Source organism: Rutilus rutilus (assembly GCF_951802725.1).
Source record: "Rutilus rutilus genome assembly, chromosome: 17".
NCBI classification, from domain to species: domain Eukaryota; kingdom Metazoa; phylum Chordata; class Actinopteri; order Cypriniformes; family Leuciscidae; genus Rutilus; species Rutilus rutilus.
This window is the reverse complement of record NC_140230.1, coordinates 14,698,157-14,717,734: the sequence shown is the minus strand read 5'-3', so window position 1 is coordinate 14,717,734 and position 19,578 is coordinate 14,698,157. Positions and strand designations below refer to the sequence as shown.

Genomic DNA, 19,578 nt, shown 5'->3' with positions numbered 1-19,578 from the left:
ATTACAAACAAACCATAGTTCAAAATAACAGCATTTATCTAAAATAGAAAGCTTTTTTAACATTATACACTAGGCTTACAGTTCAAAAGTTTGGGGTTAGTAAGATTATTTTTTGGGAAAAAAAATAAAGAAAGTAATTGCCTACTTTTATTCAGCAAGGATGCATTACATTAATCAAAAGTGACAGTTAAGATAATGTTACAAAAGCTTTCTATGTACTTTTCTAAAAGCTTTAAAACATTAATAACTAGATGTACCTCATGGCGGTACAAAATATGACCGCCGCTCAGGCCTGCACTGGCTTTCCACAAAAATAAATGACGTGGAGCAATTTGGCTGTATTGCGTGTTTATGTATATACCTAAAAAAAGTAGTAGTATGTGCATGTCTGTCTGTGTGTGTGTGTATGTGCATGTGGATTTGTATGTGTGTGTATGGGTGTGTGTCTGTGCGTGTGGATTAGGGCTGTTGGAACGAATTCCGAAATTCGAATATAATTCGAATATTAAAAAAATCAATACTATTCGAATGCTGAAGTTCCTATTCGAATATTGCTTTTTTATGTTTTTTTTTTTTTTTTAATGCAATCTTGCCTTTCTCGCCGCCTTGGCACACACATGTGAAAATTAAATGCTTTTGTTTCGTCTGATAAACAATAAAGTTTTTGAATCGTAACACAATTGTGCACGTTATCCATGCTGTATCATCATAACAACTGTCAAAAGTCGCGGAGAGGAATGTCTCCACGGTAACGGAGATCAACAATTTGATTCTCAGTCCACATTACAGCGTGAAAACGGCGTCTTCAAATATATCCACTTTGGAGTGCGTTTTCATTAATAAAAACGCCGTCTCATTGTGGACGGAAGGCCAAAACGGAGAGGAAAATATACGTTATTTTTTTTATGACAACTTACAACCTGACAAGCTAGGCGATCTGTCCGAGGAACCGCCGCTAAAACAGGCAAGAATTACTTATGTTCTGCCTCTCTCTCTCTCTCTCCTCATCACGGGGCTCAACTGCTACCAGCTGTCCGCCAAAAGGCAATAACAGACAAACTGACGGTTTATCTGTGAAGATATGAGACCGATCAACATCACGCATTGGCGATCCATAAGACTGTGTAATGTCGTAAATATTAATAATAGGATGAATTTGAGCATTTAATATTCGAATATTATTCGAATATTAAATAAAATAAGGAATGGAATTCGAATAGTATTATAGAGGAAGATTGACAGCCCTAGTGTGGATGTCAGTGTGTGTGCATGCTTGCGTTTGTTTGTATTCCTGCATGTGTGTGTGTGACAGTATCATCCTAAACCAGCAACCCTTCGCTCAACAGCACCATCTACAGGCCGATGAGTGTACAGTCACTAAATGTGCACATAAATGAATTTATTTTATACCCCCCCCATGGATGAAATTCTACGAAACTTAGCATACCCCCAGAGGATGTCAAGTTAATCATACACATGAAATATGGTGCAGTTCTGAACATCTCAACTGAAGATAGGGGCGATTAAAGCAGAATAATATTGCATTTTCATTTTTTATGGGAGGGGCGCAAATCACAAATGAGTGATTATGGGCTAGGTTGATGTGGGCCCTTAAGACCAACATACCATAAAAATTTCTTCATCCTCGGTTCCACGGTTCAAGTAGTTATTTAGGAAAAACTGAATTTTTTGGGTTTGGGGGGGCCCAGCGCGGGGGGGGGGAGTGGCCCCCGGGGACCAAACAAAAATTTTCCGTAAAAGTCTAGTGGGGCTACATGGCCACCAAATTTCATGTTCCCCGGTGTTTCGGTGTCCCTGGTATCATTGACGGAAAATTCAGTAGATTGACGGGAAAAAAAAATTAAAAAACTTTGACAATCGATTATGGGCTAGGTTGATGTGGGCCCTTAAGACCAACATACTTTGCAAATTTCTTCATCCTCGGTGCCACGGTTCAGGTAGTTATTTAGGAAAAACTGCATTTTTTGGGTTTGGGGGGGCCCAGCGCGGGGGGGGAGTGGCCCCCGGGGACCAAACGAAATTTTTCCGTAAAAGTCTAGTGGGGCTACATGCTCACCAAATTTCATGTTCCCCGGTGTTTCGGTGTCCCTGGTATCGTTGACGGAAAATTCAGTAGATTGACAAAAAAAAAAAAAATAATAATAATTTGACAATCCCTATATGACCGCTTTCGCTAGCTACACTAGCGGCGGTCATAATTATAACAATTGGTAAATCTGATAAATGACAGAGCAATTTATCACATCAAATATACTCTTTAATGTTATATTTCAAAATTACAAATATACAAAAATATAACAAATTGCTCCAAACAGTTTGGAAAAACAAATCTTTTTGCATTTTGAATGTGTCTAGTCGAAATGGTATAATGATTTATTGTGTGGTGGGACATTGTGAACAAATGACATATTAGAGTAAAATATGATATTATGATCTAATATGTAAGGCACTTACATATTAGACGACTCTGCTTTAATACATGCCTAGAATGTAATTAGAAAGACTATTAATACAGTATAATATATAATTTAAAATAAAATGAAGATTTTATACATAAAAATGTTTGAAGAAATACATCTTCAATCCTTCCCATACCCACTAACATTTCCCTTAGTTTCAGATAACGTAAGCTAGCCAAACTGAGCCAAAGCTTCTGGCCTGGTTGCAAAGTAGTTGTAGAGTTTTTGACTGCATCAGTAATAATGTATACGATGGGCTATATATTAAATGTTCTAGCCTAAAAATGTTAGACGAGCTTTCTTCTCCATCACGACGTGTGTTCGCGCGATGTTGTTGGTTACCTAGTAACGAACGTGCAGTGGCCGAGAATGTTCCGTCAACTTCCGTGTGTTCGCGCATCTATGTGTCCTAGTACGAACGCAATCTGGCCGAGATACGTGCTGGCAGCAGGAAACTTCACTTTGTGTGCCTGCGCCTCGTATACGACGTTATATATAAAGCTTGCAGGACAACTTGGTTGGCATTGCCTTTTCAGAGTGAGAAATACACGGTGTGGCGTATGGGCGTGTGAACTGGTTGATTTGCGTGTGTCTCACGGCCAATGCGTGAGACTTGAGAACCCCAGGTATGATATTTTCAAACGCGATAGAGCATATTAGCGCCACTCACCAAACATTTCATTTCAGAACTGTAGTGTGCAAAACGCATTGTAATATCATTTTGCTGACATTTTTCCAGTGAGCCTGGGGGTGGTATCTTGCCCAGGACATCAAATACACTAAGAGTGCCATTGGTGCCCCTTCAAAAAATGCATGCAAATAGATACTCTGTGGGTAGAAAGAGAAGATTCAAATAGATTCTTGCATCAAACAGGCGCTGCTCATTTGAGTTTGCCTCCAGCCTGCACTGACGCCATTCTGACAGTCTAAATGTTTCCACTTCACTTCCCACAAAAGCGTTAGCACATCTTAATGCCACTAAATGCCACATTTCGATCCTGTGTAATATTACTCTGTCACTACTAAGTGTTCAGGTCCCCCCGAAGTCCCCCCCCCCAGTCTGGATGGAGCTCAATGGAGCTTTTTGCCAATCCAAAGCCAAGCAGAAACTTCTGCCTGGGGAGATGAGTCTGAGATTGTGGCTTTTTAAATGCAGTTTGTGCTGATCGTCATGAGAGTGTGTGGGGGTTGCAGTGTTTACATGCATCCGTGTGTGTGTGCGTGTGTTCGTTCGTGCAAGATCATTGGAGGTCTCTCAGTGTTTCAGTGCAATGGGCAATTAGAGCAGAAAAGTGCTGGTCCTTCCAGCCTGTCTGTCTGCCTAATTACGGGCGCACACACGCGCCACATTGACTGATGTGCTGTTTGCTGTAGTCTAAGGACAGAGAGAATGAAAACCAGCTCATTAAAACATGCACACACATACACTCGCACACACAAACTCTGCATGATCTATCCATTAATTGCACAATGCTAACTTGAAATGCACATCTCTTAGTGTATCACTGCAATGAGGATGTTTTTCGAAGAGTGACAGTAAGATCCCGGTCCGTATGTTGTTGGCACATGCGTTATGGAAGGCACGAGATGCTCACACCCATATTTACACACACTAGTTAGTCACACGGTTCACATGCTGCCTAAACTACAGCAAACAGACCTTTTACTTGAGTTCAGAGTCCAGAGCTGTTTTTAAGTATTCGTATCAGAACATAATTAGATGCAAACTATCTAACTTTCTTTCCATTTTAGACAGTACATGAGGGTCTTGCAGGGCTGGTTTAGTCTGCACTAGTTTGAGCACATTTTACAGCATTGCATACAGTTGTTGAGATGTTTATGTCACTGATATAGTGAATTGTGTTTGCAATTATAGGTTGAGTTTTAGGTATGTATGAATATTGGAGATTGGATGGATTGAGTGCTTTGTTCTCAGTGTGTGTGTGTGTGTGTGTGTGTGTTTCAACATGGTCAGAGATCTGTGGAAGATTGATAACACACACCGGGCAAAGTGACATGGCTTTTACAGGACAGTAGCAATGGAATGTTGGTTCAGAGCACCTTTCCTTCATACACATACTGTATACGTATATACACGTCCACATACACATATACAATCATTTTCATTAAATATATATATATGTGTCATTGTGACAATGGGATTATTGAGATGATTGATAGATAGATAATGTTTGCGCTATCTTTAAAATAAATGATGCTTTGTTTGATATTTTGTTCTAATTGTTCTAATATTCATATATTTTTAAGTTTGACTTTTTGAGTTTGAAAATTCTCATATCGTTTCAAACCTGAATCCATTTCTTTCTCCTGCTGGACACAAATGAACTGTTTGGTTACCAACATTCTTCAAAATATCTTCTTTTGTGTTCCACAGAAGAAAGACATGGTTAGGGTGAGTGAGTGATGACATAATTTTTATTTTCGCATGGACTATCCCTGTGTTCAAATGTTTTCATTATGCATAGATGAGTATAAAGTAAGTTTAAGTATAAGTAGTTTTCATTATGCATTTACTGTATAAATATATATTCAACCAACAAACCAGCTCAGCACACACACATAATATTTCAGCATAATCTGCTTGCAATTCATGATTACGCAATATCAAATAACTAAATCAGTTGAATTAATTCACCTTTCGAAACGAGCAAATGATTAAAATATGAATGCAGCCTCGCGCCGAGCAGCGTTACGGCAGCATTGTGTCGGGTCACGATAAAACGAACCCATTGAACGGCGCCATTTGATGTGGGATGTTTAATTTAAAAGTGTATTGTGATGGAAATCAGGCGAGCGAGACAGACAGGGACGGGAAGACAGGGAATCTCCCTGGTGATAATGTTCTCTCCTCCCCCCTCCCGCAGCCCCCCGGTGACGCAGCAGTCCGTGTGTGTGAGAGAGAGAGGAGCCACGAGGTGCTTCAGAGAACGACGTCACCGAGAGCTCCCTCCTCCTCCTCCTCCTCCTCCTCCTCCTGGACCGGGAGGTAAGCAGCCACACACCCGCTCTCACATGCGTGTGGAGCTCCAGAGCGTGCACACCCTTTCTCTCTCGTCTCTCATTTCTCACTCTTGTCATTCCGTCTTTCATGTAATCTGTCCAGCCCTGCCTCTTTGTCACTTTATTTATATCTCTCATTTCCCTGAAGTCATTCTCTAACGCGCTCAATCACACACACACACAAACACACACTCATCCGAGGATGTGCTGCATTGGCGTGCGCTCTTTCCTATGGAGCCCTTCTGAGGGATCTTAAACCAGAAGCTCCAGAGCGCAGTCAGGCTTTTGACTCCTCGATTCCTCCGGGTCAATGTGGTAAGTCGGCGCCGATGTGGACATGGGCAGCAGGCGTGCAGAGGCCCCCGACCCGCGCATGGACGACAGGTTGATGCCGGCCGCTCTGGTGGAACAGGAGGAAGACGAGGATGAGGACGAGTCCTCCAATAGCTGCAGCATAGACCGAGCTACCGTGCCTACATTCGACGTGCCGTATTTCCGTTATATTGACGAGGAGGGCACGGAGGAAGAGGGCGAGGAGGAAGGCTGGTGCAGCAGTCGCTCCCTGTCCTCCATCGAAGAGGAAGACTCCAGTGACTCTTCTGTCTCCCACAGGTACGCTGCCGTGCCTGCCACCCCTGAAAGGGTTTTGGAGCATCTGCTGGGCCACCTGAGGCTGGACGAGGAGCAAAAGAGCCCCCAGAGCAGAGAGACAGGTGAGCCGTCACCTTTTATCATAGTCGTGACCCACGTGTAGATGTTTTCTGCTGACTTTCTCAACTGATTTTGAGGCCTAATCTAACAGGTGTTTTTCGATTATGCGGAGATCTGCAGGCTTCACTGTATTTCATATGTCATATAACTTGTGTTTTAGTGTTTTTTCACTATAGAAGTATGAAACAGGGCTGTTTAATTTTAAAACCATTTAATTAAAATAAACCATTAAAATTTTGTAAATTGAAAAAAGCTGAAACAAAATATATATATATATTTTTTTAAATGTTGCCTTGGCCACATTCATAAACCTACAATGACTAAAACTAAAATTGAAGTACAATAAAATAAAGTAAATAATAATAATAGAGAGGTCTAAAATACATAACAAATTACTGAAACTAAAATTAAATTGAAAAGTAAAATTTTATTCAAAATATCAATAAATACTATTATAGTAATTGTAAAGAATACTAAAACAACACTTGTCTGAAATGTGTCCATCTTCTTAAACATGATCATCCCATCTCTTAAACTGATAGTTCACCCAAAAATGAAAATTCACACTCTTTTGTTGATCCAAACCTGACTTCCATTCTGCTTTGGAACACAAAAGATTTTTTTTTTGTCCATACAATTAAATTCAGTAGGGTCCAATGTCTTTTGTACCCCATTGACTTTGATTAAATCGACAAAGCAGTTAAAACGTTCTTCAAAATATCTTATTTTGTGTTCCGCAGAAGAAGAAATTTTCATTTTTGGTTGAACTATCACTATAAGAGCTGGGATGATCATATTTTAGGAATAGTAGACCTGAATCTAGTACCTGGAGCATTCAAAACAAGCTGCAAGTCTGAAAAACCTTCTGGAAACCTTCTGAAAATGAAAATACTTTTTTCTATCAACGCTGCACTTTTTGTTGTACAAACATCTATCAACATTGTCACCTGCTGTTCCAAATATGTTGCGGCATGTGCTTCAAACAGCAGTATTTCCTGGTTCTGTTTTCGTGCTATAAGGTGATAGTAGTGATCTAGTTTTAGCTGACTGCCCGACTATATCCTGCTGGTACTGAGTTATTATCTCCTGTTGGCTTTAATGTCCTGCCGTCATGGATGGCACGCTGCACTCCATGTTTAGCTGGCAACGGTTAAACAAGGTGGTTGAAAGGGGAAAATGCAGATTGTGGGATAGTTTCACCTATTGGGATGCACAGAATAATTTATCATTTAAATGCTTGAATGATTATAGCATTTTCATATCTGGGACATGTGAATTAAAATGATCCTTACATACAAGGAGAGGTAAAAGATATTCTGCCTGCCAGGCTTAAGTCATTCTTGTTTTATTCCAGACAGAATGTTTGTAGTAAAAAGTATCGATTTAGATTCTCCATAGGGAATAGAACATCTCTGTAGCCCTAAAGCCATTAGGTCGGGGTCAAATCTGGAGTGTAACTGTGGGATTTGTGACTCTTGTTGTGTTTTGAAGCTGAACAAAGAAACAAATTCATTTTCAAGCCATTATAAGGATTATGAATGCACTCTGAGTTGCTGAAGTAGTGTGTGTTCGATATCAAGCTGTTTTGTCTCTCAGACTAGATTAGAGGAATGAGTAAGTGTTCTTTCCCTTTAGAAAAAGCCTGACTTTGCAGTGGCTGTTCCCCCTCCCTCTGTATGGCGAGCCAGTCCAGCGGAGTGAGTTCTAACCTCATTAAAGACATTGATAGCTAATCGCTATAGTTCAGCTCACTTCTCTGTTGTGCGCGCAGAGTCTTGTCTGTTTAAATCCTGCACTGCTGCAGTTCTTCTGTCTGCTTTCTGTGCAGTTCCAGAACTCTCTTCCATTGCTGAACAGAGGAAAAGATGCTATTTGGACAAGCACACCACGTATACTCCTATTAATTACCAAAAAGAGTACATGTGGAGTGTAAATAGGTTTAAAGAGACAGTTCAAATGAAAATTCAGTTTAGATTTTTTTTCTTCTTCTTTTTTCCCAGAAAATTCTCATTTAGGCAGGATTGGTTTGATTAAAACGAACCCTGGTGCGATTGCTGTTTGTGCGGTTCATTTGAATAAGTGTGAAGTCTGTGAACGCTGCCATCAGAACCCTGGTGCGAACCAAACAAGCGGACCGAGCCCCCTGAAAAGATGGGGGTCTCGGTCCGCTTCCAAACGAACTCTGGTGCGGTTCGAATGAAATAAAAACGCAACACAGACCAAAAACGGGTCATGATGTCATAAGATGCGACCCTAAAAAGGACAGAATGCTCAAGCATACCTGTTTTTTCTCGTCATAGTCGCAATGTTGCCCATCACAGTTCGTTACAGTCATCAGAACTGCGTCTCTTCGCAGGAAATCTTCGTTTGTGTGTTTGATGGAGGGAGTCCTGCCGCTGTTTTGACTGCTTTACACATCACGAGTTCTCAGCTGGTCAAAATACCATCATATGTAGGCTACACACATACAACGAGCACATTTATCCCAGCACACAGCTTTGTTTTGGATGTTCGGTAAATTCCGTCCCGAAATATATACGTAATAAAATGAAATAAAATCAGGTTTTGAACATATCCCTATGCCTTTAGGTTTGGTATCTTTAGATTCAGTGTTAAAATGCCAATGTGAACGCTTAGTGGACCAGGACACTGCAGGACTAAACCAAGCGAATCGAACTACAAGTGTGAACACACCCTTGCTCATGCTCATGTTGTTTAAACCCATGTGACGGATTTTGTTCTGTGGAACACAAAAGGAAGTGCTTTCAATTCCCCAACACTGCTCTTTTTCATACACTGCAAGCGAATGAGGGCTGGAGATTTCAAGCTCTAAGAATATTATACATGCAACATAAAAGTAGTCAATATGACTTTTGCGCTGTATTTGCAAGAAAAACACTCAGAAGTCATTATTATTTTCAAGTCTTTCCTTGAAAATCTTACTTGACAACCGTATAGTCCCCATTCACTTTCGTTGTATGTAAAAGAGCAGCTTAGACGTTCTGCTAAACTTCTCTCTTTGTGTTCCATGGAACAAAGAAAGCCATACAGATTCCTAAAGACATAAATTAGGATATACGTCAATGTATGTAGTTGAACTGTTCTTTTCAAATCTTTGTGCTGATGAAGTATATCTCTTATTGTCACCATTCTATTATATATATATATATATATAAAATACATTTTAGGTGTTGACAGGGTAAACAGTGATATCGTGGTGAGAGAAAAGGTCGCTATGATCTATGAACTGTCAGATGAAGTGGCTTCACTCCTGGTAACTGCCTGGTAAGCTTTATTCTACTGGGAGGGTTTTGTCCACACTATAAATCTATTATGGTTTAAATGCTGTGACAGGTAATAAATGAGTTTGACTCTATTTTTGAAATGCATCCATAACTGCATTAGCTCAGACTGCCCGGTGATCCATACATAGTTTTTCTATGCCGTTGCATGCGTCTGTCTGTTTGTATATTTTGGTGTATTGGTATAAATAGTGTGTTCTTGTAAACGGAGAGAGACAAAGAAAGAATTAGACAGACAGAAGGAGAGACAGAGATTCCCAGAGGACAGGTCTCAGGGGACATGAAGCTTGCCGGTGTATTGTCATGCTTGCACAGCCCTCACATGTGTAGGGAGTTTGATAGGGCTCGGTATTGATTTCATACGGCTTCTGAAGTATCCATCAGCTGATCCCATATGAATTCCGTGTTTACATCCTGCAGGACAGGCTGCATCTGCACACAAAGGGATTCAAATGTTTGTTGTTTAACGCATGAAGCCGAAGGGAAGCGTGCAGTAAAAGTATTGATTCGGTTATGGAGAGCAGAGGTTGTTTTATTGTTTTTTCTAAATGAAAGGTATCCAGCCAACTGTATCTCCCTACAGAGCTGGAGCTCTTGGCATTTCTTAATGCTAGTAAATACATGAGCAAGACAATGTGCAATGAAAGAAAGAGGAAAAATAACTCTGTAGTGGTTTGGTACTTTTATGTGTTTGCCTGCGGTTCATTGCTTTTGTTTATTAAAAAAAAAAGAAGTTTTTTTCTGCATTCAGTCTGTGTGTGTTTGCATGAGGATTCCAGGAGACTTCTGCCATTAGCAAAGATACAAATGGGTATATCGGGTTATTGTATTTTTGGAATCTACCATGTGTTCGATGAATGCAATGTTTCCTTTGTGTTCAATACCAGGCATTTTCTCTAGTAATGAAAATGTCTTTTTCAATTTTCAGAGCTCTGCATTTTAATACAGAAAGAAATCATTGATTTGGTGTATAACACTGATAAAAGACATGCAATGCTAAACATTCAGTGTGGTCCAAAAGAATAAGACCACTTTAAAAATCTAGAATAAAACCTGAAATAAACAGAGCCATTAAGACTTTTGAATGTGAAACTAAAAATGGGACAAAAAAAAGAAAAAAAAATTATTAAAGCAAAATGGAGAATGTACCAAAACTTTAGAAATTCTAAAATACAATATCGGTCAAAAGTTTGGGATCAGTAAGAATTTTTTATTTTTTTATTAAAGAAATAAATACTTTTATTGAGCTAGGACACATTCAATTGACCAAAAGTGACAGTAGAGACATTTATAATTTTACAAAAGATTTCAAATAAATTCTGTTCCTTTGAACTTTCCACTCATCAAAGGATCCTGAAAAGAACTGAATCACTGTTTCCACAAAAATATTAGGTAGCACAACATTGATAATAATCCCAAAAATTAAAATAATAATAATAATTTTTTGAGCACCAAATCAGCATATTAGAATGATTTCTGAAGGATCATGTGACGCTGAAGTAATGATGCTGAAATAATGCAAGACTTAAAGGAAGGGTAGGTAGGATTTTTCTAAAAAAAAAAACATTCCAAATTTGTTTAAACTGTCTTTATATACCAATACATAATTAAAATGTAAGTACTCTGAAAAAGAAAATATAAAAATCGAGTGACTGTAGACCTTTTATTCTGCAATAAACACAGCTCATTATTTCCGTTCACTCCACCCCCTCCCTTCTGAGCTCCTTCCAAAGCCACGCCCCCAAAACACATGAACGCGCGACGCCAAACGCTCAGGCTGGAACAAGACGCATTTATTACCTGAGACGAGTGGAGAGGAAGGAGCGCAGTACATACAGTGACATCATGTCAGAATCACATGTAATAAAATACCTAACTTTATCACTATGAATATAAACAAATAAGATTTCTTTTAGTACTCACTATCAAGCTAGCATATCGATAATGGTAAAGTTTCATTCGGTAACGAGCTATATTTATAAGGCAAAACTAAAAACAGGTTGCATTGATCACGTTTTTCCATTACCATCAGTTACACTGTGATGAAGGTGAATTTCGTGTAAGATTCATAACATATACGGTGTTTTGCATGTAAGAGTTTCCATGATGAAAACATTGTTGACTCTAACGAAGACTAACGTACAGTCCGAGTCCGGAGACAAGTACCGCATCGTCGGTTCGAGGACAGGTCCGGGGTTGAGGGCGAAGCAGAGGAGGTCGTTTGCCTTCGCTGACTGCATGCAGGGGCTTTGAGCTGAATATTTCCGGGAACGGTGACATGTGATGAGTGCACGCAGGGCAGCGCGCGCAGTGGGGCGCGGGCACGAGACATGAAGGCATCTGATTGGTTCTTTACATTCGCACCGAATGGCAGTGATTGGTCAGAGTTTTTACTGTCCTGCAGCTGCAACAGAGGTCTGATTTTTTTCATTCCTTTTTCTGAACACATAATGTATTGACTACTCTCAGGATGGAAGGACCATTTCACCCAGTATAAAAAAAGTGTTTCTGAACAGGATTACCTACCCTACCTTTAAGTAACTTTGCCATTACAAGGATAAATTTAATTTTAAAATGTTATAATAGAAAAGTATTTTAAATTACAATAATATTTCACAATATTACTATTTACTGTATTTTTATCTAATAAATGCAGCCTTAGTGAGCATACGATACAAATTTCAAAAACATTAAAAAATCTTACCGACCACAAACTTTTAATCGATAGTGTACTTCAACCTTTCCCTTAAAATTGTTATGGTGATAATATAATTTGTAATTTACTTTGCATTCAAAAGCAAAAAAAAACATTTAAACCTATATCTAGATCAGGTTGGTAACTGATCTTGAAGTAACATGCATTTCATGTGTTCTTTAACAAATCCAAACCTGAATTGATTTTTCTCCCCTGATCCGATATCTTCTATTTCTGCTGTAAATGAAGTCAATCACCTGAACGGCGCTCTGCTCAGGCCGGCTGAGGGTAATTGGCGAGCTCGGCTCAATGAGCGATAATCAAACCCTGTCCACATGGTTAACGAAGAGACTTGTGGGAATTGCTTCATTGGTGATGATAACTCAGCTCACGAATCCTGAGCATATTGGGCCCGAAGCTATCAGAGCTCGTTATCCATGATTTATGGAAACCGGGAGTAAAAACATCAAAAAACAAAACAAGGGAGATGTGTATGTGTGCTTTTCAAGAATACCGATGAATTTGGTGCAAATTTTAAATGAGATGAAGTTGTTTAAAGTCAATCATCTGTCACATCCTCTCATTAACTGTAACAGTCTAATTTTCCTTTTTCTGCATGCTCGGGTTTCTTGTATGCGTCTGTCAATACCATAAGCAGCTGACCGGGTCTGTGTCTGCAGACCATGAACTGTGGTATCCCTCAGCTGTCCATCAAAGCATCACACAGCAGCTCATTTGACCTCCAGGGTTTGCCGCTGTCATTGAGGTGGTCATTAACTCTCAGCTCTTTCACATCATGTTTTCAAGTCAGGCTGACACACTCTGTCTGATCGTTCCTGCAGTGTGGGTGGAAGAGCTTGAAAGAGTTTGGAAGATGCAAGAGACGCCAAGAATATAGTTAGACCTACTTTTTCATTATGAGAGGAAAAGCAAAACATTGTTTCTGCTGTCATTTAGCCATGGTTTTCAAAATATTTTCCTATATAAAACGAGTTTCCAGTATTCCAGGATGCTTGAGTATTCATAACGATTGTAAATGGTACCTTCTCAGGAATGCATCTCCTGAAAACGCATTTAGTAGGGGTGGGAATCTTTTGGCATCTCACGATCCGATTCCGACTCTGGGAGTCTCGATCCGATTCCGACTCTGGGAGTCTCGATCCGATTCTGACTCTGGGAGTCTCGATCCGATTCCGACTCTGGGAGTCACGATCCGATTCCGACTCTGGGAGTCACGATCCGATTCCGAAACTATTCTTGATCTACTTTTTTTTTTTCTTATTAATTCATTCGTTTCTTAATCATAAAATATATATTTTTCATTTAATTACATATATAATTATAAGTACTTTTTTTGTGTTTAATAATTACAAGTAAAAAATGTCATTAAAACAATAGTATGCTAAGATTTTAAATACATAAACTAATATAGCTTCAAAACTAAAGCAAGTAGCCTAGTAAATAATACACGAACAACAAAACATTACAAGCAATAAACAGAGTGCTTTCAGTATTTAAAAGGATCTGGAGGATCGTTTTCCATTCAGGAGCTGTGAGGGTTTTTCTCTTTCTCATCTTTACTGTTTTATTATTACTGATGACATCATAGACAGCAGGAGATCTAATAAGCTGCATTCACACTAATGCACAGATCTCTTTTGAAATATAATATGTTTTTGTCCTGTCTGTTTAATCCCTTAAAGGTGTATTGTGTAATATTTAGGAGGATCTGTTGACAGAAATGCACTATCATATACATAACTATGTTTTGAGTGATGTACAAAGACCTTACATTATGAACTGTTATGTTTTTATTACCTTAGAATGAGCCATTTCTATCTACATAAACCACGGGTTCCCTTACATTGAAATGCGCCGACATGTACAGTAGCCCTAAACGGACAAATGCGTTTCGTCACTATGTTGTTCTTGGTGCAAAGAAGCCAGCTAAAGTCAGCGAATAAAACACTGACACAATGATGAACAACTAACAATAATATTTGCAATAACATATCATTTTACTGAATAATTAAGTAAACCTAATTTCTTAATTTATCTTTGTAAAGAAACCTCATTGCTTAACTGGCTACTCTCTGCTGTCTCAGACAACGACATCTTTTCCTGTCAGCCACCGTAACTTCAGTTGGTTGCAATTCGCAACCTCACCACTAGATGCCGCTAAAATTACACAGTGCACCTTTAAGACATAACTGACTGTGTTTACATTAATTTCGCGTAATAAAACCGTTTTGAGATGCAAGTACATTTAAAGGATTAGTTCACCCCAAAATGAAAATTTCCGAATAATTTACTCACCCCAATGCCATCCAAGATATCCATGTCTTTCTTTCCTCAGTGGGAGAGAAATTATGTTTTTTGAGGAAAACATTTCTGGATTTTTCTTCTAACAATGGACTTCATTGGTTACCATCGTTTTTAAGTCCAAATCAATGCAGTGTCAAAAGTCTTAAAGTGTTTAAACCCACTGTTTACAATGCGAACGTTTCGTTTTTGTCTCGTTTGTCTTATGCTGCGTCCCAATTCGCCTACTTATACTACGCCCTAAAAGTATGTACTCTTTTTGTGAAGAAAAAGTATATACTTTTGAGAGTGTAGCAAAAAAAGTAGGCAAGCTTTGAGACATACTACTTCGTCATCTTTAACAGACAGATCTGTCGCGTGCATCCTGTCACCGTAAACAGGTAATGGGAAGGACATTTAAGTTAGAGTGATTAAGATTATTTTTTTAGCATACAGTTATGAGAATGAGATTTCGTTGTCCACGTGTGTTACGAAGAATTTGTTGTGGAAGTATGCTTTAAGCCATAAAAATTGTGTCAGGTTATAAAAGTATAGTTCATTTTATTTAAGCAAAATCTAATTTATAATTTTTTAATGTGAAATATGGCTCGGACATATCCTTCACATGCTTTTTGGGAGTCACCCGGGATTTATCCCACTGCAGTCTGTATGTCTTATAGAAATCTGATTCTAAATTCAGTCCACACGCTTAGTCATGGTCAGTTGAATAGTTCGCTACATGCACAATTAGCATGGATTAAAAATGTTGTTGGTTTTTTTCCTAGGGAAAACAAGTGTGTCTAATCTTTTGCTGGTCTCGCACTTCCTGATTGCAGAGCAGCAGTTTTTTTTTCCAGGAAAAGTGGCACGTTCAGCTGCAGTAAAGTCCTTCATTTTTCAGATAATGAAAAATGCATCCTGTTTTGGTTGTGGCAAAAAAAAAAGAGAGAGAGAGAAGTGAAGAACTGAAAAAGTGGAGAGTGAGTCAGGTTAATGCTGCTGCAGAGTATCTAGAGCTCTTGTGAAAGTGTCTGCAAATTAGAGTGTGTGTGTGTGTGTGCAGCTGCTGATTGGATTATTAGATTTAGTTTAACTAGTTTAGCACCGTTTCGAGTGGCACAGCACATCATAAAAATGCACACTTGCAGTGTAAACAGTTTCAATGATTAGAGAGGAACTGATTAAGCTCTATGTTCCTTCACTCGTTTGCTGTGTAACTGTGCGAGTCTGGAGAGAATGTGTTTGGTGAGAGTGCAGCTTTCCTTTTAACACTAGAAGTGCCAGAATTCCATAACTACTAGAACTGCCGCAAGCGGTCATTTTGACCGCTAGATTCCAAACTCTATATGATAAATACCCAATTGAGAGATTAATGCATTTATTGTATTAGGATGTCTTTTAAAAACAAAACAACACCAAACTGTACATTTAAACAAGTTTAATTATACATTTATAAATAAATAATATCCGTAGATGTCCTGAACAAAATGACGGAGTAGGCTAGTATGTTTTCATGTTTCCACTGTTCGATCGCGCCCGCGCCCGCCCACACACACACACACACACACACACACACACACACACACACACACACACACACACACACACACACACACACACACACACACACACACACACACACACACACACACCATATTCCAGCATTGCAATCTTGACATTGCAGCCTGTTCATTATAGCCATAATAAAATATAATAATAAAATAGTCAACCTAACATATACAAATTCCACTGCTCTGTTTGTCAGTATAGCCTATAACAATTCGTACTATTTTGCGCATGTGAAGAGGATGATTTTTTCCGTTGATATTGGAACGTGAGTGAAGTACAAAGCCTATAATAAAGAATAGTTTACCATCCAAATACATCGCAAATGTTGAAACATTTTGATTCTAATTAGAGAGTTACGCGAGCCCAACGCCGCTTACTTTCACTTTCGCTTATAAAGTATTTCATTTTGGCTTGTTTATAGTTATTTTTTCATTCTTGTTCTGTTCTGAATATCATTACATTTAAATGATTTGTTGTTGAATATGTTTAGTGTATTTTTTACCACATTTTATTGTTGTGTATATTGGTATAGCCTATAATAATACCGCGAAATTCAGTGCGGTCAATATGACCGTCTATGGCCGAAATAGGTAATTATGTTCATTTGTTTTTTTGCCTTATGTGTAATTTATAAGAAAAACATTTTAAATGAAAATACAGACACTTTTAGGAAAAGTCAGGTACCAGCAGGATTGTATTTATTTTTTCAACAAAGTTATTGCAGATATAAAATTCAAAACGGTCAAAATGACCGCCATGGCAGTTCTAGTGTTAAAGCAGTTTCAGGGTGTCATTTGGGGCTGTTTATAATTAAAACATCTTTCACCGTGTCTAGTATGTACTGAAGTGTATCTCACAATTGTGAGAAATAAAGAGATGTAAACTCAATTAAAAAATATAAAAATGTATTAAAAAGGTAGCTCTTTGCCTTATTGTAATTCACAATTGCGAGTTTATATTTTGCAATTCTGACTTTATTTCTCTGACCCTTTTCTCAGAATTGTGAGAACTCGCAATTACTAGTACAGAATTGTGAGATATAATCACAATTGCAAGAAAAAGAGATCTGAGAAATTCGTACTTTTTTTTTGTTTTGTTTTTCAATAAAAACAAGCTTCCATAGAATTTCAGCACATGCAGTACCTCATCCAGTATCATGAATACTGTGTTTTGGAAGACATACTCTGTTTTTACATTCTGTCACTGTGTTGGAAAGCACATTGCATATTCGGACACAGCGTCTGTCTGTGTGAGTAAGCAAGCACCTCTGGCGCGGCGTGTACAGCTGCTAGCTGCAGATTACCATAATGATGCGAGCAGTTCAGCAGAGAAGAACGCTCAAAGCTCAAGGAAGTAAGTGTGAAATTAAAGAAGAATTTACAACAGTGCCAATGCAGCACACTCACACCGCCGCCCGCAGGAACACTGTCACTAATTGGATTTAGAGCTTATGGAGGAATCCCTCTGTCACCATACACTGCTTCAGAAAACACACTCAACTCATTCATTATTCTCTCCCTTCCTCCCTCTGACCCCTCCTGCTTCTCGTTGCGATGCATAAGTCTAATTTAGTGGTAATTGGAATAAACTAAGCAGAGTGCTTTAAAATCTGACTCTGATGAATTGCTGCAGTCTTGTTTATGCAGTTTGGCTCTATTTAATTACAGTTTCAGGGATCCTTAAGACCTACATTTATATTTACCGTTTACTTAGCGTTAACACCTAAAAGTCACTAACTTCTCTGAATTTTAATAGCAAAAATCTGGTTACACTTCATTTGGTGTCCGTGTTACAGTTCAATTATACATTTAAGAACTGGAATAATAATAATTAACCACATGTACTATAAGTATAGGATTAGGATTTGGTTTAGGGTTAGTTGCATGCAATTATGCATAATTTCCTGTTGTTACTATAGTAACTACATTTAACGTGTAACAAGGACACTGTAAAATAAAGTGTTATCCAATTCAACTTTGTCATAACAGGAACAAGTCACAATTTTTATCAAATATATTAACATAGAAAACAGCTAATTTGAATTGTAATTCAAATTTTTTACGATATTATTAATGCGACCTTAAGCAAAAAAAAATAAAAAATTACCAACCCCAAATTTTTGAACGATTGACGTCTAATTGAGAGGCACGATTGCCTAAGATATTAAGTCTTGAAACGTTTATTTTACACCAAAATAATATTAGTGTATATTCTAAAGGCTTATTCATAATGTTGGTTTCATAAATTAATTCATAAATTATTCATAATGATGGTTTGAGTGACAAATCGAATCAATGTAATTACCGGTTTGTCTTTGATTTTGGCCATAATGTTTATTGATACTCTAACCAAGAGGGTGGATTTGTTTATTGTATTTTTTTGCATTCGGGCATGTGTCTCTGTGTCTCATTATAAGCCATTTTCTCCAATAATGATTATAACTTCAATTTACAAGTGCCTAAGTCACTTTGAAAATCATTATCTGTAATGTGTCTCAATGGTAATAAAGAAACTCGGAATGTACAGATTAGCCACTTGTGAAAATATTTCCCACATTATTTTGCGTTTAATTTAATAATACAAAAAAATCACTACAAATGATATTATCAGATTAATAATTTGAATGAAAAGTTGAATTGAAAAATAAACATGAATTCCAGAATGTCTTATTTAGTTCGTTTTGCTTTAATACCAGCAGCATTTAAAACTCCACAAGTTGAGGATCATGTTCTCCAGCATGATTTAAGAATCATCCATATAACATCTTGCACTTCAATGGAAGCAAGAACATCTGCCCATCTGTACAAAGAGGTTCATGATCAGTGTACTTATGTTTTGAAGTATTCGTGTATTGGTGCCTTCCACAAGTGAGGCACAACATTAGGTTTTGCTCAACGTGGTTACATTTGGTGTTCAGAATATACGTTTAAGGCATCTAAATTACTCACAAGCCAAAAACCGAGAGATTCTGTCGATCTGTAGATCAGATGAGAATATCGATTGATGTCTCTGTAGGAATCTAAATCACCATTTGCTCTCAGAGCAAATTAAAGTGGAATGAACAGTGAATGCATATCAGTCATTACGGTCTTATCCGAGTAATAGTGTCATTATGAGAGTAATAGTGTGTTTCAGTGGGATCAGCAGAGAGGTCAGGCGTATTAAGGGCCATTTAATGTCCCGCTCTCCCTTTTTCTTCTTGGTCACTGTATTTGTCTCTTTCTTTTGTCTCTCTATTATTAGCTGTAGATTACAGTGGGGTAGGTGTGGAGTAGTGGGAAGTTGCTGCAGTACCCATATAATTGAAACTTAATTATAAGTTTGCAGGTTGCACTGAGGTGAGTGATTAAGGGTTCTTCATCTTTTTCCAGAATGAAATGAATCTCTTTAACAAAGGTTAGCCAGATAAGATTAAATGTGGCCCGTTACTGTACACAGGAAGCGTTCAGTCGTTCTGCATGGCAGATAAGGATTGCCGCCATCACTGCGCAGTGGGATT

The 19,578-nt window shown here is 38.3% G+C and overlaps 1 protein-coding gene across 1 annotated transcript in view; it reads left to right on the top strand.

Annotated features, from left to right (window-relative positions):
- The window catches only part of rapgef5b (Rap guanine nucleotide exchange factor (GEF) 5b), a 67,931-nt gene that overhangs the window by 27,430 nt on the left and 20,923 nt on the right, over window positions 1–19,578 (top strand). The window contains exons 10-11 of the mRNA XM_084384688.1: window positions 5,366–5,487; window positions 6,114–6,214. Coding sequence (XP_084240814.1) covers window positions 5,366–5,487; window positions 6,114–6,214 — 223 coding nt within the window. The remainder of the gene's footprint in view (window positions 1–5,365; window positions 5,488–6,113; window positions 6,215–19,578) is intronic.